General features: G+C 35.0%; 1 protein-coding gene across 12 annotated transcripts in view; it reads right to left on the bottom strand.

Annotated features, from left to right (window-relative positions):
* The window catches only part of LOC123542084 (uncharacterized), a 53,114-nt gene that overhangs the window by 7,541 nt on the left and 19,935 nt on the right, over positions 1–25,638 (bottom strand). For 5 of the 12 annotated variants that reach the window (XM_053531125.1, XM_045327726.2, XM_053531128.1 and 2 more), the window contains exons 5-11: positions 24,618–24,774; positions 22,080–22,278; positions 18,740–18,909; positions 16,371–16,462; positions 9,598–9,745; positions 9,130–9,141; positions 2,769–2,786 (exon numbers count right to left, since the gene is read on the bottom strand). In XM_053531125.1, the coding sequence (XP_053387100.1) occupies positions 2,769–2,786; positions 9,130–9,141; positions 9,598–9,745; positions 16,371–16,462; positions 18,740–18,909; positions 22,080–22,278; positions 24,618–24,774 (796 nt within the window). Of the gene's footprint in view, positions 1–2,768; positions 2,787–9,129; positions 9,142–9,597; positions 9,746–14,637; positions 14,730–14,800; positions 14,893–16,370; positions 16,463–18,739; positions 18,910–19,768; positions 19,936–22,079; positions 22,279–24,617; positions 24,775–25,638 lie in introns of all 12 variants that reach the window. The other 7 variants (XM_053531126.1, XM_053531124.1, XM_053531129.1 and 4 more) reach the window with 5 other exon arrangements.

Here is a 25,638-nt window from a genome sequence, read left to right as displayed (position 1 = left end):
CTTACTGTGGTACACATTCATGCCAAGTTATTTGAAAATCCATCCATGGATGACAAAGATATGGACCGGACACGCCCATCAATGCACTATCCTTTAACGTCTAAGTGTGACCTTGACCTTTGAGCTACAGACCTGGGTCTTGCGCGCGACACGTCGTCTTACTGTGGTACACATTCATGCCAAGTTATTTGAAAATCCATCCATGGATGACAAAGATATGGACCGGACACGCCCATCAATGCACTATCCTTTAACGTCTAAGTGTGACCTTGACCTTTGAGCTACGGACCTGGGTCTTGCACGCGACACGTCATCTTACTGTGGTACACATTCATGCCAAGTTATTTGAAAATCCATCCATCGATGACAAAGATATGGACCGGACACGAAAATTGCGGACAGACTGACAGACCGACAGACAGACTGACTGACAGACCGACAGACGGTTCAAAAACTATATGCCTCCCTTCGGGGGCATAAAAAGAAAAAAAAAAGGAAAAAAAAGAGAGAAATAAATTGGCCATAAGTGAATACCAGCACTGTGGTAGTCTATAATTGTTAAAATTCATTCATGAAAACTTAGATTTATAGTTTACATTAAATTTTACTAAGTTAAAAAATGTTAAAAACAAATTAAAGCTTTAATAACGCCCTCCCTTAAAGGGGGGGGGGGGGGGGGTAGGCATTAATAAGGGAATATAACAATGGCAATTTTATTATGTTAAAGAGAATTCCTATAGTTTTTTTCCTTTCATAGAATTTTTTTTAATTCACATATATGATAGGAAAATTTGTGCTGAAAACAATGAACAAATAAAAACAATAGGTCACCAGGCTTGTTTTTGTGAAAAATTGTTTTCAACACACCCACTGTTGCTGAAACTGCTAGCGATTTTTCAACATTTTCATAATTTTTTGCTTTTTTGTAAATACCAACCAAAATATACATCAAGACAGCACAATAAGTTTTTTTCTTTTTACAGATTTTATTATATACTTATTTGATATCATAGTCATATTTGTAATACTCTATCCTTACAATAATGGGTACAAATGAAAAAAAAAATATTGTTTCATATTTACTTTTGTGAACTTTTTTCAGTGAAAAATGCCCATAGTGAAGAATATTTTTTTAAATTTTGAAAAAACTCTTTCATAGAATTTTTTCCTGTTTTTCTTATGTATAGATAATTGTATTGTGAGCATAAAAATGGCTAAAAATGTATGGGTCACCAGGCTAATTTTTATTATAAGACCGCTAGAATACAACATCTGTTCGGACGGAAAATGACGCTAAACTGGCCAAACTGATTACATGTATGTCTGCTAGAAGTTAAAAAATGTTTTGAAAATTCTTAATTCTTTCTATAATTGAATACTAAATAATCTGAAAGGTGATAATGTCTTATCAGTACTAAGTCAATTATCTTACATTATATGAACAACACTGTCTTTGTACTAAAATGCGATGTGAAAACACAACCAAAAAAAAATAGCAAGATACCTGTCAGGCATGATACTTGTCAATACAACATAAACCAGTATCAACATTTGATTACTGATAAAACGTATCAAAAATGGTATTTCATTCAAGATTCCTCATATTTAAGGCTGTCTGTAACATGTTTCAACAAATTTTGACTTCAATTCGGTTTTCCATAGAAAGTTTCGGCTGCGCAGAAAGATGCGCATAAAAAACTATCGGAATTCCCTTTAAAGTGTCAAACAGTTATGTTAAATTATCAGATGCAATGACAGTCGGAAATATTTATATTATGTTCTTTGTACGAGATTCAGCATTCTATCTTTTTTTTATGGAAAGACATGTGAAGGATGAGTCTGAAACTATTGTATCTTGTTCTTTATTTACATACAGTAAAACGGTTTCACGTTCAGCCCTTGATTTTATTATTGTTCATGCCGATTTACATTTTCATCCAAAGAATACCAAATTGCCCAACAAGATTACATAATCAAACAGATATTGCTGAGTGTCATAACTATTTGCAACTGTGAGATTGTTAAAACGTTCAGCCAAAACAAGTGAACTTGTTAAAATTTCTCGGCGAATATAGAATTGTATTGTTATCCTTGGTGAAGCAAACTGTTTGAATCGGAGAATAAATCATGCAATCTTATATTCTTCGAGACAGTTTCTTTATGACATAAATACATCTAACCATGCAATCTTATATTCATCGAGACAGTTTCTTTATGACATAAATACACCTAACCATGCAATCTTATATTCACTGAGACAGTTTCTTTATGACATAAATACACCTAACCATGCAATCTTATATTCATCGAGACAGTTTCTTTATGACATAAATACACCTAACCATGCAATCTTATATTCATCGAGACAGTTTCTTTATGACATAAATACACCTAACCATGCAATCTTATATTCACTGAGACAGTTTCTTTACGACATAAATACACCTAACCATGCAATCTTTTATTCATCGAGACAGTTTCTTTATGACATAAATACATCTTACACATCATTTTCACATAAATATTTCAATCATCATTCTATTTAGCTTAAGAAGTGCATAACTTATATAGAATTTCTGCGTCAAAAAAACTCGCACTAAATTTGTGAAAAGCGTGAAAGTATCATATTCTGGAAAAGTTCATCTTAAGCTGATTTAAACATTTTACATCACAAATACATTTTGTTTTCCCTGCCCAGAATTAATTTACCAGTTAATCTGTATGTTAAAATACATTAGTCAGAAACAATCCAAGTGCAAAGATATTACCTGTCAAGCCCTTTAGACCTGGAAATTGTTAGAAAAGATTCGGAAAGACGAGCATGCATCATGCAGAGTAACAAAAGTGAATAAATAATACTACAGGTATTATCATTTAAAAGCAGATGTAAAATCATTGAATTTTGTGGGTAAAAAATTTGTGATTTTGATTTTTTTTTGCTTGGTTTTACATGGTACCGACATAATTATAGGTCATATGGTGACTTTCCAGCTTTGATGGTTGAGGAAGACCCCAAGTGCTCCTCCATGCATTATCATTGGTGGATATCTTGGTAGAACTACCAACCTTCCGTAAGCCAGCTAAATGGCTTCCTCACAAGAGGAATTTAACGCCCCAAGTGAAGCTCAAGACCACATCTGTGACAGCCAAGTGATTTAAAGTCAGTGACCTTAACCGCTGGGCTATGAAAGTCCCTTAAAACAAATGTGGGTTTTAAATTTCTAACATAAAAGGAATTGGAATTTTAATTGTTTGTCGGTATTTGATTTCGTAGATTGACTCAACAGCAAAATTCACAAAACTTAGTTCATCACAAATATTAATGACTTTACAGTAGTAATCAAATACAGTAACTAAAGTTATAGTAAATATAACAAGCACAAATGCAATGGTAATACAACGATTATTGACTAAGTCACTGTTCTTCAAATATCACATTATGTCAGTTCTGTTGTGAAAACTTTTATGCCCCCATTTAAATAGCCCCTGAGCATTTATGCCAAGTAATTTCAAAATCCCTTCATCAGTGGCAGAGTTATGGATGGGACAAGAAACAGACCATGTTAACCTTTAACCTCTAAGTGTGACCTTGACATTAGGATCTTGCACACGACATGTTGTCTCATTATGGAGAACATTTAGGCCAAGTTATTTCAAAATCCCTTTATGGATGGTAGAGTTACAGCCCAGAAGAGAATTTACATGGATGCACGGATGGACAGTGCGATTTTAATATGCCCACCTTTGCGGGCATAAAAAATCAAGCAATTTTATCTTACTTTTTTTGGCTTCCACTACCATGTCAAAAAGAAATCAATAATATAAATTGACTGCACAAAGCATTTGAAGCACAGGGACTGGTTACTATAAAAAGACTTTAACAATATACAAAAGCTACTGAATAGAATTAATCACTGTGGGTAGTTAATAATGGTTATACTTCCAGCACTATATCTATACAACTGTAAAATCATTAATATCCATGGGGAGACATGGATTTCTGGTTGAGGTGATCCTTGAAATTAAATCCCAACTAACAGGCTAAATTTCTATAATGAACTTGTCCATCTTTCATTTTGGACAGTACCATTAACTGTTAAAAGGGGTGCTTACCAAAGTAATACTGACTGAATGGCAAACAGTGCAGATCTTGATCAGACTGCACTGATGTGCAGACTGATCAAGATCTCACTGGTCGCAAAGGCAGAATCAATGGTGTCCAGCATGATACTGATTAAATCCCAACTAACAGGCTAAACTACCATTTCATTTATGTTCAAAAGTTGAAGTATACAATTTCATATCTCCATGAAATAGCTGTTTTGGTGAAAACCACAGATTTTCATGCCCACGAAATTAAATGATTTTATGGCATATATAAAGTCTAGTGTACTTGCAACTACATGTATTATGTTAAATTACAACTATCCATAGTTAATTTAAAAATGAAAAATGAAAAATGTTCAAGTAACATTTCTGAACAATGCTGTACATTAATTTCAATACAGTCAGATTTCCTTTGCTCGAACTCAGATAATTCATGCACAGCCCTTTGCTGGAACTTATCTTCAGGTCCCTGCAAAGTCTCTGTATAATGTATATTGTTCTATGGTTCGAACTACTGATAACTTGAACAAATTTTTCCAGTTCCGTCAAGTTCGAGCGAACAAAGTTTTGACTTAACTATAGTAAAACAAGGCCACTAAGTACAACTTTTGTAATCCATTATACATGTATGTTTGTCTAGTCAAATTGAGAAGAAAATCATTTAACTGAAATTTTCATTTCCATGTTTAAAGATGTAATCCAAAAGTTCAACAAGGTCCAAGTAAAATTATCTTGGGAAGAAACTTGTATAAACACTTTCATCACAAAGTCACGCCTTGCGTTGCTGACGCTCATCTGTATTTTTGTTTGTTAAATAGAAATATTGTCCCTAACCCATGATTTTCTAAGTCTAAAAAGGGCCATCATTCTTGCAAAAAGCAGGATAGAGTTATGTTTCTTGATGTACAAGTGTCCACTTATGATGGTGAAAAACTGTTGCAAGTTTTTAAAGCAATAGCTGATAGTTTATGAGAAAAGTTGACTTACAACATAAATTCAACCAAGAAAATGAATTTTTTAAGCTCCAAAAGGGGCAATAATTATTGCAAAAAGCAGTATGGATTATTTGCTTGCTGTACAGGTCAGTTAATGATAGGTGAACAAGTGTTGCAATTATCAAAGCAATTGAGCTTGATAGTTTAAAGAGAAAAAGTTTACCTACAACATAAAACTTAACCAGAATAATCTGATATATTTCAAGTCCAAAATGGCCATAAATCATTGCAAAAATCAGAATGGAGTTAGTGTTTCTTGCTGTTAGAGGTCAGCCTATGATGGTGAACAATGTTGCAATTTTAAAGCAATACTTTGATAGTTTAGGATAAAACTGACTCTAAACATAAAACTGAACCAAGATAAACTGATTTTCTAAGTCCAAAAGGGGCAATACTTACAGCAATAAGGCAAGATGGAGTTATGTTCTTGATGTACAGTGTCTGCTTATGATGGTTAACAAGTATTCCAAGTTTCAAAGCAATAGCTTGATAGTTTAGGAGAAAAGTTGACCTAAACATAAAACTTAACCCAAGAAATCTGATTTTTCAATACCAAAGGGCCATAATCTTGCCAAAAAGCAAGATGGAGTTTATGTTTCTTGCTATACAGGTCAGCTTATATTGGAACAAGTATTCCAAGTTCAAAGCAATAGCTTTTGATAGTTAGGTAGAAAAGTCTGACCTAACAATAAACTTAATCCAAAAATCTGATATTTTCTAAGTACAAAAGGGGCCATAAATCTTGCAAAAAGCAAGATGGAGTTATGTTTCTTGCTATACAGGTCAGCTATGATGGAGAACAAGTATTCCAAGTTTCAAAGCAAAAGCTTTGATAGTATTTAGAGAAAAAGCTGACCTAACATAAAACTTAACCAGCAACGCCGACGCAGAACTGACGACGCCGATCCGGACGCCGACAACCGTCAAGATGAAGACAATAACTCATCATTTTTTTTCAAAAAATCAGATGAGCTAAAAATTATAGAACCTTTGAGAAATAATTTCAAAATGTATTATTTAAGAAATAATATATCTAATCCAGTGATTTGTCGTTGAATAAATCATTGTTTGGAGATCAGATGCGAAGGAATTATATCACGAGGGCGCAGCCCGAGTGATATAATAATACACATCTGAACGACAAACAATGATTTATTCAAGAGCAAATCACTAAATGAGATATATTATTTCGATTCTAACACGTTACCAAGGACTTTTAAGTACATCATTGACGACATTCATTAAATATTTGCCCGTTTTCATTTGGTTTCTTTTCCAGCGCGCCGCTATGCCGTTTGACGCTATGACGTAATAACTGTGACGTCAGAACAGTGATTTGTTGTATAACAATTCAATGTTTTCAGCCTTCTTTGTTTAATAGGAAAATGAATCGGATCGTGTTAGAATATCATTCAAAGATGACCTTTAAAACAAGAGGACCATGATGGTCCTGAATCGCTCACCTATCCCCACATGACTCAGTGTTGAACTGAGTATGACGTCGTTATTTCTATTATTTGAAATAGTGACCTAGTTTTTGAGCACATGACCTAGATATCATCAAGATAAAAAATTCTGACCATTTTTCAATGAAAATCCATTGAAAAATATGGCCACTAGACTGGTCACAAGTTTTCTATTTTTCGATCTAACTGACCGTTTTTGAACTGCACATGACCCAGTTACGAACCTGACTAGATATCATCAAACTGAACATTCTCAACAATTTTCAGAAGATCCATTGAGAAATTATGCCTCTGAAGAGGATCACAACGTTTTTCTATTTTTTGACCTACTACCTAGTTTTTGACCCCACGTGACCCGTTTAGGAACCTGACCTAGATATATCAAGGTGAACATTCTGACCAACATCCAAGAAATCTCATGAAAAATATGGCCTCTAGAGAGTCACAAGGTTTTCTATTTTTAGATCTACTGACCTAGTTTTTGACCCCACGTGCCCGGTTTTCGAAACCTGAACTAGTATATCATCAAGGTGAACATTCTGACCAAAATTCATGAAGATACTCATGAAAAATATGGCCTCTAGAGAGTCAACATAGTTTTTATCTATTTTTAGATCTACTGACCTAGTTTTTAACCTCCCACGTGACCCATTTTCAAAATTAACAAGATATCAATCAAGGTAAACAATCTGACCAATTTTATCTGAAGAACCATTGAAAATAATGATCTCTAGAGAGTCATCAAAGTTTTATCTATTTTTAGACCTACTGACCATTTATTGACTGCACGTGACCCAGTTTCGAACTTGACCTAGATATCATCAAGATGAAATTCTGACCAATTTCATGAAGATACCATGAGAATATGGCCTCTAGAGAGGTTCACAAGGTTTTTATCTATTTTAGACATACATGACCTAGTCTTTTAATCCCACATGACCAGTTTCAAAACTTGACCTAGATACATCAGGTGAACATCGACCAACATTCATGAAGATCTCATGAAAAAAAGACCTCTAGAGAGGTCACAAGGTTTTTCTATTTTTAGACTAACTTGACCTAGTTTTTAACCCCATGATGACCCAGTTTCGAACTTGACCTAGATATCATCAAGGTGAACATTCTGACCAATTCCATGAAGATCTCATGAAAAATATGGCCTCTAGAGAGTTCACAAGGTTTTCTCTATTTTTAGACCTCTGACCTATTTTTAACTGCACGTTGACCCAGTTTCGAACTTGACCTAGATATCCAAGGTGAACATTCTGACCAATTTATCATGAAGACCATTGAAAAATATGGCCTTAGAGAGGTCACAAGTTTTTTTCTATTTTTAACCTACTGACCTAGTTTTTAATCCCACATGACCCAGTTGTTCAAACTTGACCTAAATTCATACAAGGTGAACATTCTGACCAATATTCATGAAGATCCATGAAAAATATGACCTCTAGAGAGTCACAAGGTTTTTCTATTTTTAGACCTACCGACCTAGTTTTTAACCCCATGACCCAGTTTCGAACTGACCTAATATCATCAAGATGAACATTCTGACCAATATCATGAAGATCTTCATGAAAAATATGGCCTCTAGAGAGGTCACAAGGTTTTTCTATTTTTAGATCTACTGACCTAGTTTTATAACCCCACGTGACCCAGTTTTTTCGAACTTTGACCTAGTATCATCGAGTGAACATTCTGAACAATTTTCATGAAGATCCATCAAAATATGCCTCAGAGAGGTCACAAGGTTTACTTTTTAGACCTAATGACCAGTTTTTGACCCCACGTGACCCGTTCGAACTTACCTAGATACATCAAGGTGAACATTCTGACCAATATTCATGAAGATCTCATGAAAAATTTAGGCCTCTAGAGAGGTCCAAGGTTTTTCTATTTTTAGACCACTGACCTAGTTTTTGACCCCACGTGACCCAGTTTCGAACTTGACCTAGATATCATCAAGTTGAACATTCTGACCAATATTCATGAAGAATCTCATGAAAAATTTGCCTCTAAGAGGTCACCAGTTTTCTATTTTTAGACCTACTGACCTATTTTTGACACACCACGTGACCCAGGTTTCGAACTTGACCTAGATATCATCAGATGAACATTCTGACGCAATTGTCAGAAGATCTTGTGTATATATGGCACTCTAGAGAGGTCACAAGGTTTTTCTATTTTTAGACCTACTTGAACCAGTTTTTGAAGGCACGTGACCCAGTTACGAACTTGACCTAGATATCATCAAATGAACATTCTGACCAATCTTTCATAAAGATCCCATGAAAAATGTGACCTCTTAGAGTGGTCCAAGCAAAAGTTTACTGTACGCACATGACCACGGACGCACGACGCACGGAACGGTACGACGGAACGAACGACACTCGCGTACACAAAAGCTCACCTTGTCACTTTGTGACAGGTGAGCTAAAAAGACAGCAATATTCAGTACAGTTGCTGAAGACCTACACTAACAAGTGTGAAGCAAGCTATAAATAGTAACACGGGAAGGTAAGTAACTCATGGATATTCAATAGAAAAAGTGGTCACCCTACCTGGCATCATCTCTGCCATAAATAAACCATTTTCACCATTATCATTATTTATATTGATACATCATAGAATGAACAATATTTGACAAAAACAAACTATTGTTTAAAACAGAAAAAATGTCATAGAAAATTTGTTTACTTAAAAGAAACTTTAACAACTAATTTCAAAATAATAACAACACATCTTTTGCCATAAATATCTTCTTTTTTTTTTGTATCTATAACAATCAAAGTTACCCTCCTGGTAGTCAGAAAATTCAGTTTAAGGTTTTCCTTGGGCAAAATGGAATGCGAATAAATTTTAGTGTTTCCAAGCCTTTCAAATTCTCTTCACTCTAATCTTGTTTTGAAGAAATGTACCGGTATTTAAAAATCTTGAAAGTTTGCATTTATAAATTTTCATTAATGACACTTCATTAAAAGCAACCTTACCTAACAAACAATTATGCAAAAATATAAATTATTCAATACCTGCATCTGTAAGCCCTTTCACATCACCGCCACTCTCTGCTACTTTGTCTCGGATAAGCTTTATTCTTTCTGCTCGTAATTCCTTTTCAACTTTCCTTGCTTCTTCTGTCACCTTTTTCAAATCTGTCTGAATAGTATTCTGTATTACCTATAAAACATTTATCAAAATGGAAATAGTATTCTGTATTACCTATAAAACATTTATCAAAATGGAAATAGTATTTTGTATTACCTTATAAAAACAGTTTGTCAAAAGGAAACGGAAATATATTTGTATTACCTAAAAAACATTTGTCCAAATGGAAAACGACATTCTGAAATAAAAAATCTTATCAAAATGGAAATAGTTTTTTCTGTATTACCTATAAAAACATTATTCAAAATGAATAGTATCTGTAATACCTATAAAACATTTGTCAAAATGGAAATAGTATTCTGTATTATCTATAAAACATTTGTCAAAATGGAAATAGTATTCTCGCATTAACAATGAAACATTTATAAGTCTGCATAGTTCCTTTTATTACCTATAACATATGTAAGGAAATGGAAAAAAAATCCTAGCAAGACTTATATAACATTTATCAAAATGGGAATAGTTTCTTGCATTACAAATAAAACATTTATCAGTCTGCATAGTTCCTTGTATTAACTATAAAACAATGTACGGAAATGGAAAAAAAAATGCCTGTTAAGACTTATTAAAACATTATCAAAATGGAAGAATTCCTAGAATACCTAAAAACATTTATGAATTGGTAAAACAATTGATATTGGATGAACATATTTTCCTTGTACTAAATAACAACATTTATTAAAATTGAAATAGTTTCTTGTTTTTATCAGTAAAACATTTATCAAAATTTAATTAGATCCTAAATGTATTACCTGTTTAAACGTCTATCTAGTTCCTTGTAATACTTTCAAGATATTTTACAAGTCTGAAAAGTTCCTAGATTACTTATAAAAATATACCTACCTGGAAAGTTCCTTGTATTACCTCGTAAAATATTTTACCTGAAAAGTCCTTTGTATATATTACTGACCTAAATAGTTCCTTGTATTATTTTGGTAAAGCATTTTATCCGAAAAGTTCCCTGCATTACCTTTATAATTATACTGACCTAAATAGTTTATTTTATTACCTTGTAAAATATTTTACCTGAAAAGTTTTCAGTATTTTACTGTCCTAAATAGTTCCTTGTATTACCCAGTAAATAATTTTATCTGAAAAGATCCTTGTATTACGTTGTAAAGCATTTTATCTGAAAAGTTCTCTGTATTACCTATAGAAAATTTACTGACCTAAATAGTTCCTTTTATTACCCAGTAAAAAATTATCTGAAAAGATCCCCAGTAAAAACATTATCTGAAAAGATCCATGCCTTACCTAGCAAAACATTTTATCTGAAATCACTTATAAAATATTTACTAATCTTCAAAATTTCATGTATTAATTTGTCATTCTGAAAAGGTTGCTTGTATTACCTATAAAACATTTACTAGCCTAAATAGCTCCTTGTATTACCTATAAAACATTTACTAGCCTAAATATCTTCTTGTATTACCTATAAAACATTTACTAGCCTAAATAACTCCTTGTATTACCTATAAAACATTTACTAGCCTAAATAGCTCCTTGTATTACCTATAAAACATTTTATCTATCTGAATAGTTCCATTTTTGTATTACCTGTTAAACATTGAACTTCTTATAAACTTGTATCATATTATAGATATTTTGAATGTTAGCATTTGTCAAAATCAAGGATTATGTGGGGATGGGCAATTCAAAAGAGTTTATATATGTTTAACCTTTACCCTGCTGAATTTCTGAAATGGACTGGTCCATCATTCAATTTGAGCAGTACCACTTATTATTCAAAGGGGTGTTCACTGAAAATTTACTGACTGAATAGCGACCAGTGCAGACCATGATCAGACTGCACGGATGTGCAGGCTGATCTTGGTCTGCACTGGTAGCAAAGGCAGAATCACTTGCCACCAGCAGGCTAAAGATTATTGTTCTATCTTTCCTAGTAAAGTACTTAACTACAGTTTCAATCTAAGGAGGAAAACAGAACTGAACAAGAGTGCCAGAATGTCACAATATACGCCCATCACAGCAAATTTCTTTACACTAGCACCTGTATTTGCAAATGGAATTTTGTTTTTGTGGTAGAAATTATTGTAATTCTTTTGTTTTTCTAAATCCACATAAAAACTCCTTACCAGATAGAGATACCTTAAAATACACCAAAAATTTGAAAGTAGCATCTATGCTGTACCACAAAAAATGTTCTTGGTTTTTCCCTATGGTCAATTATAAAAAAGCTACAATATAAGTTACGGTATTTATAGTAACAACTAAGGGAAGTTAATCTTAAAAAAAAAAAAAAAAAATAATAATAAAAAAATCCCCCCCAAAAAATTGTAAGTCCACATAAAAATCCTTACAAGGTAGAGATAGGTCAAAATACACTTCAGAACTGGATGTAACATGCATGTTGTACTACAGAAAAGTGGTCTCGATTTTTCCCTACGACTAGTAATGAAAAAGTTACAATATAAGCTATTTATAGTAACAACAAAGGGAAGTAATTCTAAAGAAGGGATCTGCGCATGACACTTCGTCTCATGATGGTGTACAATAGTGCCAAGTTACATCAAAATCCCTCCACGCATGAAGAAGATATGCTTCGAACAAAGTCATTCTTGTATCTGACCTTTGGCCTCTAAGTGTGACCTTGACCTTAGACCTAGGGACCTGGTCCTTGCGCAACACACTCCATCTCGTGGTGGTGAACATTTTTGCCAAGTTATATCAAAATCCCTCCATGCATGAAGAAGAAATGCTCCAGACAAAGTTTTCATTCTTGTATCCTTTGACCTCTAAGTGTGACCTTGACCTTAGACCTAGGGGCCTGGTTCTTGCGCATGACACTCCATCTCATGATGGTGAACAACTGTGCCAAGTTTCATCAAAATCCCTCCATGCATGAAGAAGATATGCTCCGGACAAAGTCTGTGGACGCCGCCCGCCCGCCAGGGGCGTTTCCATAATACGTCCCGTTTTTCAAACGGGCGTATAAAAACAAGAAGAACAAGAGCACCGCCTTGCGGGTGCTGACGCTCATCTGATTTTTTTTGTGTAATAGAAATATTGTCCTACCCATGATTTTCTAGTCTAAAAAGGGCCATCATTCTTGCAAAAAGCAGAATAGAGTTATGTTTCTTGATGTACAGTGTCCACTTATGATGGTGAAAAACTGTTGCAAGTTTTAAAGCAATAGCTTTGATAGTTTATGAGAAAAGTTGACTTAAACATAATACTCAACCAAGAAAATGATTTTCTAAGTCCAAAAGGGGCAATAATTATTGCAAAAAGCAGGATGGAGTTATGTTGCTTGCTGTACAGGGTCAGCTTATGATGGTGAACAAGTGTTGCAAGTTTCAAAGCAATAGCTTAGATAGTTTAAGAGAAAAAGTTGACCTAAACATAAAACTTAACCAAGAAATCTGATATTTTCTAAGTCCAAAAGGGGCCATAATCTTGCAAAAAGTAGGATGGAGTTATGTTTCTTGCTGTACAGGGTCAACTTATGATGGTGAACAAGTGTTGCAAGTTTTAAAGCAATAGCTTTGAAAAGTTTAGGATAAAAGCTGACCTAAACATAAAACTTAACCAAGAAAACTGATTTTCTAAGTCCAAAAGGGGCAATAAATCTTGCAAAAAGCAAGATGGAGTTATGTTTTCTTGATGTACAGGGTCTGCTTAAAGATGGTGAACAAGTATTCCAAGTTTCAAAGCAATAGCTTTGATAGTTAAGGAGAAAAGTTGACCTAAACATAAAACTTAACCAAGAAATCTGATATTTTCTAAGTACAAAAGGGGCCATAAATCTTGCAAAAAGCAAGATGGAGTTATGTTTCTTGCTATACAGGGTCAGCTTATGATGGTGAACAAGTATTCCAAGTTTCAAAGCAATAGCTTTGATAGTTTAGGAGAAAAGCTGACCTAAACATAAAACTTAACCAGGCAACGCCGACGCCGATGCCGACAACCGCTCAAGTGATGACAATAACTCATCATTTTTTTTCAAAAAATCAGATGAGCTAAAAATGAACAAATTTACCTCCGTGGCAGAGAGTAACTGTCTGAGTTTACAAAGAGTTATGCACAACAATCGATCAGACAACACATGGAACAGATCTCAAAAGAAATGTAATTCCATTTGATTTGCGTTTTAGAAATAAATATTTGGCATGAGCTATTTCATTCCAACTGGTCATAAAAAAGGTGTCCAGTAATAATTGTCATTATTGCCAATGAGCCTGGTTTCAGTTTTGTTGTTCAAAGTTAGACTGAAATTAACAAGAGCTGTCAATAAGACAGCGTGCTCCACTTTTCTCAGTGCTTGACTCTAAATTAGAGTTTTGCCAGAAAAAACTTTATAAAACTTTAACAAAAAAAATCTAAGTTAAAAATAGACATAACTCTGTCAAAATTCAAATAAGAGTTATGGGGATTGTTTCTCCTTGTGTAGACTTGATACTTGATCCTTCATTGATAGCGTAACAATAATAACTTTTAATTTTCATTTTTAGTTCAAACATTTTATCTATATAATTCATATTATGTTTTTTGTTTAAAAACATAGTTTTCAAGAAAAGTTTCCCTTTGCCAAAACGGCAAAACAAATTGTAAATAAACTCGTTCTGAAGTTGGAAAACCATCTATACCTGTATATACTCTCAATTACAATACAGGAATGGTCCTACAGATCCAAATTAGACACAAGTTTCTACAGTCGTTACTAAGAAAAAAAAAGTTGAAAATTTAGTATTCTAATATTTGAATACTCCTGTCATTTGAATATTTTGTCCTGAAAAATAGGTTATTCAAGTATCTAAAAATCGACTATATTTGGAAAAATGTTTAGAGCTAGTGGGTTTGGTGTATACATACATAGCTGGGAGTGCACACTGGTCTACCGTGTATGGGATAGCACAGCCATCTGGTTAAAAGTAATTACTTACGTTATCAAACCATTGCAAAAGTGCCGCTGCCCTTCTATATGTGACATCATAGCATTGCAAGGCATGTTTATGCCTACCAGGATCTGCCATATCTACATAATCATAAATAGTGCAATGGAAACATTAGTATCACCTGTATAATCTGGCTAAAGTGATTACTTACATTATCGAACCACTGTAAGAGTGCAGTTGCCCTTTTTCGTGTTACATCATAGCAAGTAAATGCAACTTTATGTCTATCTGGGAGAACCATGTCTAAAAGCCAACCAGAAAACATTCAAACACTGCATATTGTGCACAGAAATAACTAGAACTGTCACAGGAGTGACAAATAATACCCCACATACAGCCTTGTCACAGAAGTATTGCGAAGTTTAAGTTGGAAAGGGGCCATAACTATGTAAAAAAAATGGTGGTTTGTAGCCAAAGTTGAACTTTACCTGTATTTTATGATGTTACACCTGTGTACCAAAAATTATTCAAATCTGTCAAGCCTTTCATAAGTTATTGTCCGGAAACCATGAAAACCAACAGACTGACTGACAAGCTCACTCCTATATACCCCTTCCAACTTCGTTTGTGGGGGTATAATGAAATGAATAAAACCATTCCCTCTTCAGGGCATTCAGAATAAACAACTCAAGTTATGTCTCAGCCATATGTTTGTAAAGTCTGAAATATTTAAAGTTGACTTAAAATGGTGTAAACCATATGAGAAATGGTTTCGATGAATTAAAAACAAAAATCTTCTTTGCAGAGTTGAATGAGAGTTTCAGAGTAATAAAAAAAGACATAATTATACTGCATATTCCCTTATTAATGCTCCCACCCCCACTCCATCCCCTCATATTTCCCCTATAAAAAAACACAACTTTTTTTTTAGTTAATTTAAATTATATGTGAATACCATCGCTATGGCTGTGCTCTAATTGTTAAAATTCTTTCACAATTAATAAAGGATTGTACAGTAATTAATTTTTTGTTTCAGATCAAAATATCTTTCACAGAGTGAACACTAGAATCAATTAAGATATGTTGTTCATAAGTAAAAGGTATTTCATCTTACGTCTAACAACAAACACATTTTCTTTTTATTTCATGTTTTAGTGATTTTTTGCTCATTTTTAAGTAACTTACAGGTGAAGAACATATTTGATATTTTTCACTGTAAAAATTATCAGATACATTTCACTCCTAATTTTCAAATTAAGTAATAAAAGTAGATACTAAACTGTACACACATATGCAAAAAGTGGCTTTGGAACATGTAGGGGCTGAAACATACACTAGAACCAGTAATGACAATGCAAAATATCCTGTATGCTGAAAAAAAAAATGCAGCTGCACACTATGAATGACCAAACAATGCAAAACTGTATCCCGTATGCTGAAAAAAAGGCAGCTGGATGCTGTGAAAGACCAAACAATGCAAAACCGTTTCCCGTATGCTGAAAAAAGGGCAGCTGGATGCTGTGAATGACCAAATAATGCAGAACTGTTTCCCGTATGCTGAAAAAAAGGCAGCTGGATGCTGTGAATGACCAGACAATGCAAAACCATTTCCCGTATGCTGAAAAAAAATGCAGCTGCACACTGTGAATGACCAAACAATGCAAAACTGTATCCCGTATGCTGAAAAAAAGGCAGCTGGATGCTGTGAATGACAAAACAATGCAAAACTGTATCCCGTATGCTGAAAAATGAAATACAACTACACTCTGTGAATAACATACATTATCAAACCACTGAAGAAGTGCTGCTGCTCTTCTCATGGTGATGTCGTAGCACTGGTGTGCATGTCTGTAACGCTGCAGATCCTGCATATCTAAACAAGTCATTCTGGTTATATTAGACAGTCCAGCGATTTTTTCCTTCTTTATAAAGTACTGGTAAAAGGACCATTTCCTAATACAAAAAATGACAATTTTCCCCAATTTCTAAGCAAAAAATTCCCCCAAAAAGGGGGAAAAAACTGGTCAAATTGTCTAGTGGTTTTTACTGACTTGTACATGCAAAAGAACTTTTAACTTTACAGATAATAATGATTGCATGCTTGCTTGCAATTTTATAATAAGTACAGGCCTAAGCCGCGATTCTTCCCAATGCAGTCGGCACCAAACCTTTTCCTAAAGTGACAAAAATATCGCTGCAGTCAATGGGAAATTTTGGTTACGTCAGACAGTCAATATCATTTATACAGAGACATAAATGTTGCTGACATTTGAAAAAATAATTTCATCACATGTCTGACATCATGGGAGTGGAATAAAGCCATAACATAAATTTGGTATTACACTAGTGTAATAAAGCTTTGATGTTGATGTCCTTTTACTTATAGGACACACTGGTCGAATTGACTTGGTCTATAACAGGTAATGAAAGACGAAATTTTGATGTTTCAGCAGGAAAAGCTTACATGTGATAAAATGAATATAACATTTGTGTCTTTCCACATTGAATTTATTTAACACACCGAATAAAAATTAGAAAATGCTCGGCAGAGCCTCACATATTTATTACTTTATTCAACTTGCTCAATAAATTCGATATGAAAATCCATTCATATAATATCCTCTTTATATAGCCATTTTCTTTATGTTTATTTTCCAAGAATTTTTAACCAGTATTTTTGCGACGCTAACTTTTTTCAATGAATGTATGTATGCTCATGTACAAATAGTATAAGCTCTTTATTAGATCAAAAACAGTGCTGGAATTAAAAGTTACCTTTATATTTGGAGACACAAAATTAAAGACTCATAGTGCCCTTTTTATAATGTGGCTGCCACAGTTTTTGTTATGAAAATAAATACGTCTATTTCTTGTTAAATTCTATTTTCTATAATTGTTTTCTCCTATATTTGCAAAAAGTTTGAATATTGACTAGCATAGTATAAATTATTATGAAATCCATCGTTTATGATTACCTCCCTTTAATGGCCCTTACTGTATAACTTCATGTGTAATATTAAAAGTAGTGATTTTCTGACCATGTAATTATTCATAACATCTATTTGGAAAGCTGCTTTATGTGCTTTTTACATAACTTAACCTTTACCCTGCTGAATTTCTAAAATGGACTGGTCCATCATTCAATTTTGGCAATACCATTTATTATTCAAAGGGGTGTACACAAAATTTACTGACTGAATATATAGCGACCAGTGCAGACCATGATTAGCCTGTACAGATGTGCAGGCTAATGTTGGTCTGCTCTGGTCGAAAAGGCAGAATAACTCGCTGCCAGCAGGCTAAAGGTTAAAAAGCCTTACAGAACTTTAACTCTGAAAAAGGAAATAAAATGGGTTAACCCTCATCCTCTAGAAGCACATCAGAATTATCACACTTGTGCAATAAACATTACTTCATAGAAGAACTAATTGTTCAGACAAAAACGAGACATTCTGCTTCAATGCTCATATAGATATACTCAAATTAGAGCTTTCCTTTGCTAAATTTCTAAAATGGACTGGTCCGCATTTAATTTAGTCAGAACCACTTATTATTCAAAAGGGGTCTTAAATGAAAATTTCCTTATTGAAAAGTGAACAGTGCAAATTATGATCAGCTTGCACGTCCATGCAGGACGATCTTGGTCCGCACTGGTTGCACAGGCATAATCACTTGCAGCCAGCAGGCTAAAGGTTAAATGATTTATGTACAATACACAGAAATGCTGACAGTGTAACAACACTTCTGTTATTTATTGTCATACATATATGATGCTGCATAATGCAGTTATCACAAATTCATTGATTTTAATCAACTGTTTATAACATCTTTTATTTCAAGAACTTTTTTGAAAAATGTAAGTTGTGAATTCTTTAGAAATGCATGTCCTACAGAAAAGCTGGTGCATACCTACAAAGCATTGCCAAAAAAATTGATTTTTAAACAGAATGTGAAACAAAGTGAATATTTTGTTATTGTTTTTAATATATAAATTCAGAGTTATCTGGATCACCAATGAAAAAAATACAAGGCTCGGCACTGCCTCAACCTATAATTATGTTTTCTCAAACTCGCCTAATATTTTCTAGGCATGTGCATTACTGCAAACTTTCATCCTACAAACATCAAACACACGTTGTGCATTTAATACCAATGTAAATGTTTTGTGTGGCACGTTCCATAGTGCACATTTCTTCCTCCTTGCAATACGGGAACTCTATCTTATCCCCGAGGTATCTAGTACAGCTACGAGTATTCTGAATAGCTGCAATGTTGTTGTTGCGTGTCTCTGTAGCGACATTGTACCGAATCGTACACTCTCTAATAAAGATGATGGCAAAAATTTTAACCATACACTCTCTAATAATAAAAGTGACAGCAAAAACTTAAATACAATAACAACAATAAATGAGCCACGCCATGAGAAAACCAACATAGTGCATTTGCGACCAGCATGGATCCAGACCAGCCTGCACATATGCGCAGTCTGGTCAGGATCCATGCTCTACGCTAACAGTTTCTCTAATTGCAAAAGGCTTTAAAAGCGAACAGCATGGATCCTGACCAGACTGCGCGGATGCGCAGGCTGGTCTCAATCCATGCTGGTCGCAAAGCCACTATGTTGGTTTTCTCATGGCGCGGCTCAAATGTACTTTTCACACAAGTCTACAGTAGATTGAGTAAAATCCGCATCATTTTTATTTTGCCACAGATTCAAGTTCTGAATATAGATTCCGCTTTGATCACGGATAGTAGCGAAAATAAAACAAACACGAGTACTAGTCAACCCACTGTATACAGTTTCAAATGCAAGGATTTTTTCTACTTTTCTTTTTCAACTAGCACCTCTTTTTAATGAGCCATCTATCAGCCTTTTCACTGCAAATCAAATGATACATTGAAAACCTGAACTCTTTTTGTCAAAATATATAAACAAAAAGCAAGTCCAAACTAATCTGACCATACCTGTTTCATTCTGGTTTGCTTTAAAGAAAAAAAATAGTGATCTGAACACAGATTTAAATCATCGGACTTAAGGGAATTCTGGTTACAAATTTGCTTGAAAAAAAAAATCACTATCCCCAAATTTGAATTGAAGCTGAAAAATTGCACCCATGCAATTTTTTTTTAAGAAAATCCTTGCAGATGACATCATTCAGATTTTTAAAATTTTTTTTACCTGAATAAATATTGTTAGCAGCTTTCTGTAGAGTATCAACTTCTGGTGGTTTACAGTAAGGAAATTCTATAGTCTGTAAATATCGTTGAGTTGACTGAACATTTTGTATAGCTGCTATTAGATTATTTCGTGTTTCCGTAGCACAGGTGTATTTAACCTGCATTTGCCTGAAAACAAAGCCAAGTGCAACCCATGCCAGAAAACATGTGCAGAGGTAACTTCTCAAAAGATTATTCCTTACCCTGCTGAATTTCTATAATGAACTTGTCCATCTTTCAATCTGGACAGTATCATTAACTGTTAAAAGGGGTGTCTACCAAAAAAAATACTGACTGAATGATGAACAGTGCAGATCATGATTAGACTGAAAGGATGTGCAGGCTGATCATGATCTACACTGGTCGCAAAGGCACATTCAATCGTTTCCAGCAAGAGAAGGGTATAATACATACTGTGAAATCATTAATTTTCGTGGGGGACTAATTTTCGTGGATTTTGCTGTTGAGTCAATCCACGAAATTTAATCCCAACGAACAAATAAAATTCCCATTCATTTTATGCTCAAAAGTTGAAATCCACGAATTCATATCCCCACGAAATTGCCGTTTTGTCCAAAACCACTAAAATTTCATGCCCACGAAATTAAATGATTTTACAGTACCATAAGAATCATAATTTCTCAACTTTAGAATGTGAGGAAGCCATCCAACTGGCTTACGGAAGGTTGGTGGTTCTACCCAGTGCCGCCAGTGCCCGACTTGAGTGATGAATCAACAGACTTTTGAAATTGTGAAAAACTATTTGAAGTGCATATGACCTGTCAGACCCTTGTGATCAATATTAACATCTGACCCAAAAACCATCCCTGTGTCCACTCAAATCACATCTGTTCCTTCAAGGCAACCATCCTAAGAAGGTTGACACCCAAACCATTCTTTAATTATAAAAATGAAACCATTTTCAGTCTCGAGCTCACCATGACCTTGACCTTTAACCTAATGAGCCCCACAATAATAGATGCCATCTACTGACCACAGGCAGTCATCAGCATTATTAACCCTTACCCTGCTAAATTTCTGAAATGGACTGGTCCATCATTCAATTTGGGCAATACCATTTGATATTCAAAGGGGTGTTCAATGAAAATTTATTGACCGAATAGCGAACAGTGCAGACTATGATCAGACTGCACGGATGTGCAGGCTGATCTTGGTCTGCACTGGTCGCAAAGGCAGAATCACTTGCCGCCAGCAGGCTACGGGTTAAGTGAAACTACTTCCAGTGTCAAGGTTGCCATGACCTTGACCTGTTGACCACACACACACACACACACCAAAATTCAGGGAACATCACTGACCACAGGCAAGCATCCTACAAAGTTTGACCTTTGTGAAACCCAAGCTTTCTCTAGTTGCTGATCAGAACAGACACAAAGCAAAACAAAGTACCCCCTCTTCTTGGAAGAGGCCAAAATTATCTCACCCTTGCAGAGGTGACCATAAATGCTTATTTTGACCCTGACAATAAGATGTATACTGCTGAATGGACAATTAACCATTTGGGAAACAAAATATTAGTAATATCGCGGGCTTAGCGCAAAACGGTTGTAACTGATATGAAATAAAGAAGGAGTTACAACCGTTTTGCGCTAAGCCCGCGATATGATAACCTGGATCATCTGAGAAAAAAATTCAAGGGCTTTTCAAGGACTTTTTCCAGTTTTCAAGGACTATTTTTAATTCGATTTTTCAAAGAATAGGTAGTCTAAGAGCTATTGCACTCTGCCGTGGATGTGCTTCGGCGACAATGTTAGCATCCCCATTTGGTTAAGTTTTTACATGTAAGCTGGTATCTCAGTTAACCACTTGTGGGAATAAACTGAAACTTCACACACTTACTCACTGTGATAACTTGACTTACATTGCACAGGTTCCATAATAAAAGTTTTGGGTGAAATTAAAGCATTTTTTCATTGGATTTATCAAAACACTTACTGCCTTACTGTGCTGTAATTTTTTCTAGTTCTGTCCATGTCTGTACAGAATGTGACAACTGAGTTTTGGGTGAAAGTAAAGCAGTTTTTTTATTAGATTAATCAAAACACTTACTGGGGAGCGGTGGTCTAGTGGTTAAGGTGTCGGCCGCTCAATCCAGGGGTCATGGGTTCGAGCCCCACTTGGGTCACTACCATGACTTCTCATATGACACCAGTACTGGTTTTTCCAGGAAGCGGACTCGAGAGTGGTTCCAATAAGCTTGAAGCTTTCATCACAATCGAGCTAAAACAAATTAGTATAAACTAAACACTTACTGTGGTGGAATTTTTCCCAATTCTGTCCATTTCTGTACAGAATGTGACAACTGGTTTACCGCATGCTGAAGCAGAATTCTTGCGTTTGTCCATTTGTAATGTGCCACACCCACTCGTTGTTTCCTGTCCATTAGCTGATCAAACTGAGCCTCGAGTAAGTTTTCTTTCTCGCTACCATATTCACCACCAAAAATATCCGCTGCAACAAAGAATCATGAGCTCTACTGACAATGTTTATTGTAATTCTGACCAGTAATTTTACAGAAGAAGACATCCATGTAAATTGTGGAGTGTGTACAACGAAGACTGACGATGGACACCAGACCATCCCGCCACACTAACAAGTTACCATAGACCTTCAGTTCAGTAGAGCTGATAAGGTATGTTCTTTAACCCTTACCCTGCAAAATTTTTATATGAGCTTGTCCATCTTTCAATTACGGCAGTACCATTAACTGTTAAAAGGGGTGCATACCAAAAAGATACTGACTGAATGACAAACAGTGCAGGTTATGATCAGGCACTGGTAGCAAAAGAAGAATCAATCATGTCCAGCATGGTAAGGGTTAAAAAAATTTTTTTTTTTTTCACTTAATTTTAAACTAAATATGTCCTTGGTAACCAAGAACATAAACTTAGATCCCTAAACTGTGTTTGCCGTTATAAGCATCACCATGGTTGTCCTCTCTTAGCCATTACCTGGTAATACAGTAACTGTTGAAACTCATATGAGCTGTGCCATGAGAAAACCAACATAGTGGCTTTGCGACCAGCATGGATCCAGACCAGCTTGCGCATCTGCGCAGTCTGGTCAGGATCCATGCTGTTCGCTAACAGTTTCTCTAATTGCAATAGGCTTTGAAAGCGAACAGCATGGATCCTGACCAGACTGCGCGGATGTGCAGGCTGGTCTGGATCCATGCTGGTCACAAAGCCACTATGTTGGTTTTCCCATGGCACAGCTCAATTATCTCAATCTCACTTCTCTCAAAATTCCAGTTATCTCGTACTCGTAGGCATTTTCTAGTCCCATCCCGATAACACATGCACAAAATATTATTTTAAGTAGAATTTCGGTTGTCTCTATGTGGATTTTGTGGTTGAGTCAATCCATGAAATTTAATCCCAACAAACAAGTAAAATTCCCAGTGTCTTTAACCATTTGCCCACGGAAGCCTGGGACTACTATGTAAAATTACTCCCAACAAGAGGGCCAAGATGGCCCTAGGTCGCTCACCTGAGAAACACACCATAACACAAAATAACAGTGTAAACATGTTTGACCTAGTGATTTCATGGAAATAAATATTCTGACCAATTATTACAATTGAGTAAAAGTGAGTATTTTCTGTGATTTGACCTAGTGATCTAGTATTTGACCCCAGATGAACCATATGCGAACCAAACTGACCAAATTTTATGAAGATCAATTGAAAAATACAGCCTCTATCGCATACACAAGGTTTTTGTTTGATTTGACCTAGTGACCTACTTTTTGACCCAAGATGACCCATATTCAAATATGACTTAGATTTCATCAATGCAATCATTCTGACTTAATTTCAGAAAGATCAATTGAAAAATATAGCCTCTATGGCATACACAAAGTTTTTCTTTGATTTGACCTAGTGACCTGATTTTTGATTCCAGATAACCTATATTTGAACTTGACCTATATTTCATCAATGCAATTATTCTGACCAAATTTCATGAAGATCAAATGAAAAATACAGCCTCTATCGCATACACAAGGTTTTTCTTTTATTTGACCCAGTGACCTAATTTTTGACCCTAGATTTCATCAAGGATATCATTCTGACCAAAATTCATGAAGATTAGTTGAAAAATACAGCTTCTATCGCATATACAAGCCTTTTCTTTGATCTGACCTAGTGACCTACTTTTTGACCCCAAATGACCCATATTCAATCTCGACCTAGATTTCATCAAGGCAATCATTCTGACCAAAATTCATGAAGATTAATTGAAAAATACAGCCTCTATCGCATACACAAGGTTTTCCTTTGATCTGACCTAGTGACCTACTTTTTGATCCCAGATGACCCATATTCAAACTTGACCTAGATTTCATCAATGCAATCATCCTGACCAAAGTTCATGAAGATTAACTGAAAAATACAGCCTCTAGCTCATACACAAGGTTTTTCTTTGATTTCACCTAGTGACCTAGTTTTTGACCCCAGACGACCCTTTTTTCGAAATCGACCTAGATTTCATCAAGGTAATCATACAGACCAAAATTCATGAGGATTAATTGAAAAATACAGCCTCTATCGCATACACAAGGTTTTTCTTTGATTTGACCTAGTGACCTAGTTTTTAACCCCAGATGACCCCTTTTCGAACTCGGCCTAGATTTCATCAAGGTAATCATTCAGACCAAAATTCATGAAGATCAGTTGAAAAATACAGCCTGTATCGCATACACAAGCTAAATGTTGACAGACAGACGACGGACGCCGGACATCGAGCAACCAGAAAAACTCACCATTGCTCAGGTGAGCTAAAAATACTTACACAACAAAGAATCCCTTTCTTCATACAACTTTTCAAGTTGCCCGGCAGGCCCTTTAATTTCATCAGCCTTGCTCTGTAAATCACTATGTTGTTTTTTCAGGTCTTCTAACTGTTGCCTGGCAACCTCTTCCTTGTTACGAGCCTCAAGGTATTCTTCCTAAAATTATGAAAATATGACACCCCTTTAGCACAATCTTTTGGATGATATGAATACACTAGTAAAATGCATGGTTCCAAAAAAAGTCAGAATTTCTCATTTTTAAGCCGATGAATACAGCAAGATTTATTTCATGAAAAAGTATTGCTTAGTTATTACAAAAAAAAAAAAAAAAGAATTTTAGAATTGCTTGAATTAAACCTTTACCCTGCTAAATTTCTATTTCAATTCAGACAGTACCACTTATTATTCAAAGGGGTGTTAACTTAAAATTTACTGACTGAATAGCAAACAGTGCAGACCATGATCAGCCTGCAAAGGCAGAATCACTTGCCACCAGCAGGCTAAAGCTTAAAGTGTGTTTACACCTCACTTTGCTCAATAATTATCAGGAATTGAGCTATCAATCCTCAACATTTTCAAACAGCAATTTGTCTTCAGTCCCTAGATCCATTATTGGCATAGTGCACAGTGTTTCAATTTAACAGATTCCATACTGAAAAGCTGGCAGACACCACCTGTACCATATTACAATGCCATTACTCAATTTGAAAATACTTACAATTTCTGCCCTAAGTATGCTTTATTTGGCCAGAGTTTTTATTTGCAGTGTCATATATCAACTGGAAGACCTTTACAAATTATGTCATATTTCAAGAAGACTTACTTTTTCAGCTGTGCCATATTTCAACCCGAAAATATTAACTATCTGTTATCTATCAGGAAATCTTACTAAACTGTACCACATTTACCCCAGAAAATCTTAACAAACTCTATCATATCACCATTGAAAAAATCCTTTTAAACAGTGCAACAATTCCAATGGAAAATCTTTACAAACTGTGCCACATTTCCACCAGAAAT

This window comes from Mercenaria mercenaria, chromosome 19, assembly GCF_021730395.1.
Source record: "Mercenaria mercenaria strain notata chromosome 19, MADL_Memer_1, whole genome shotgun sequence".
NCBI classification, from domain to species: domain Eukaryota; kingdom Metazoa; phylum Mollusca; class Bivalvia; order Venerida; family Veneridae; genus Mercenaria; species Mercenaria mercenaria.
The sequence above is the reverse complement of the archived record's forward strand: the minus strand, read 5'-3'. Positions and strand labels throughout refer to the sequence as shown.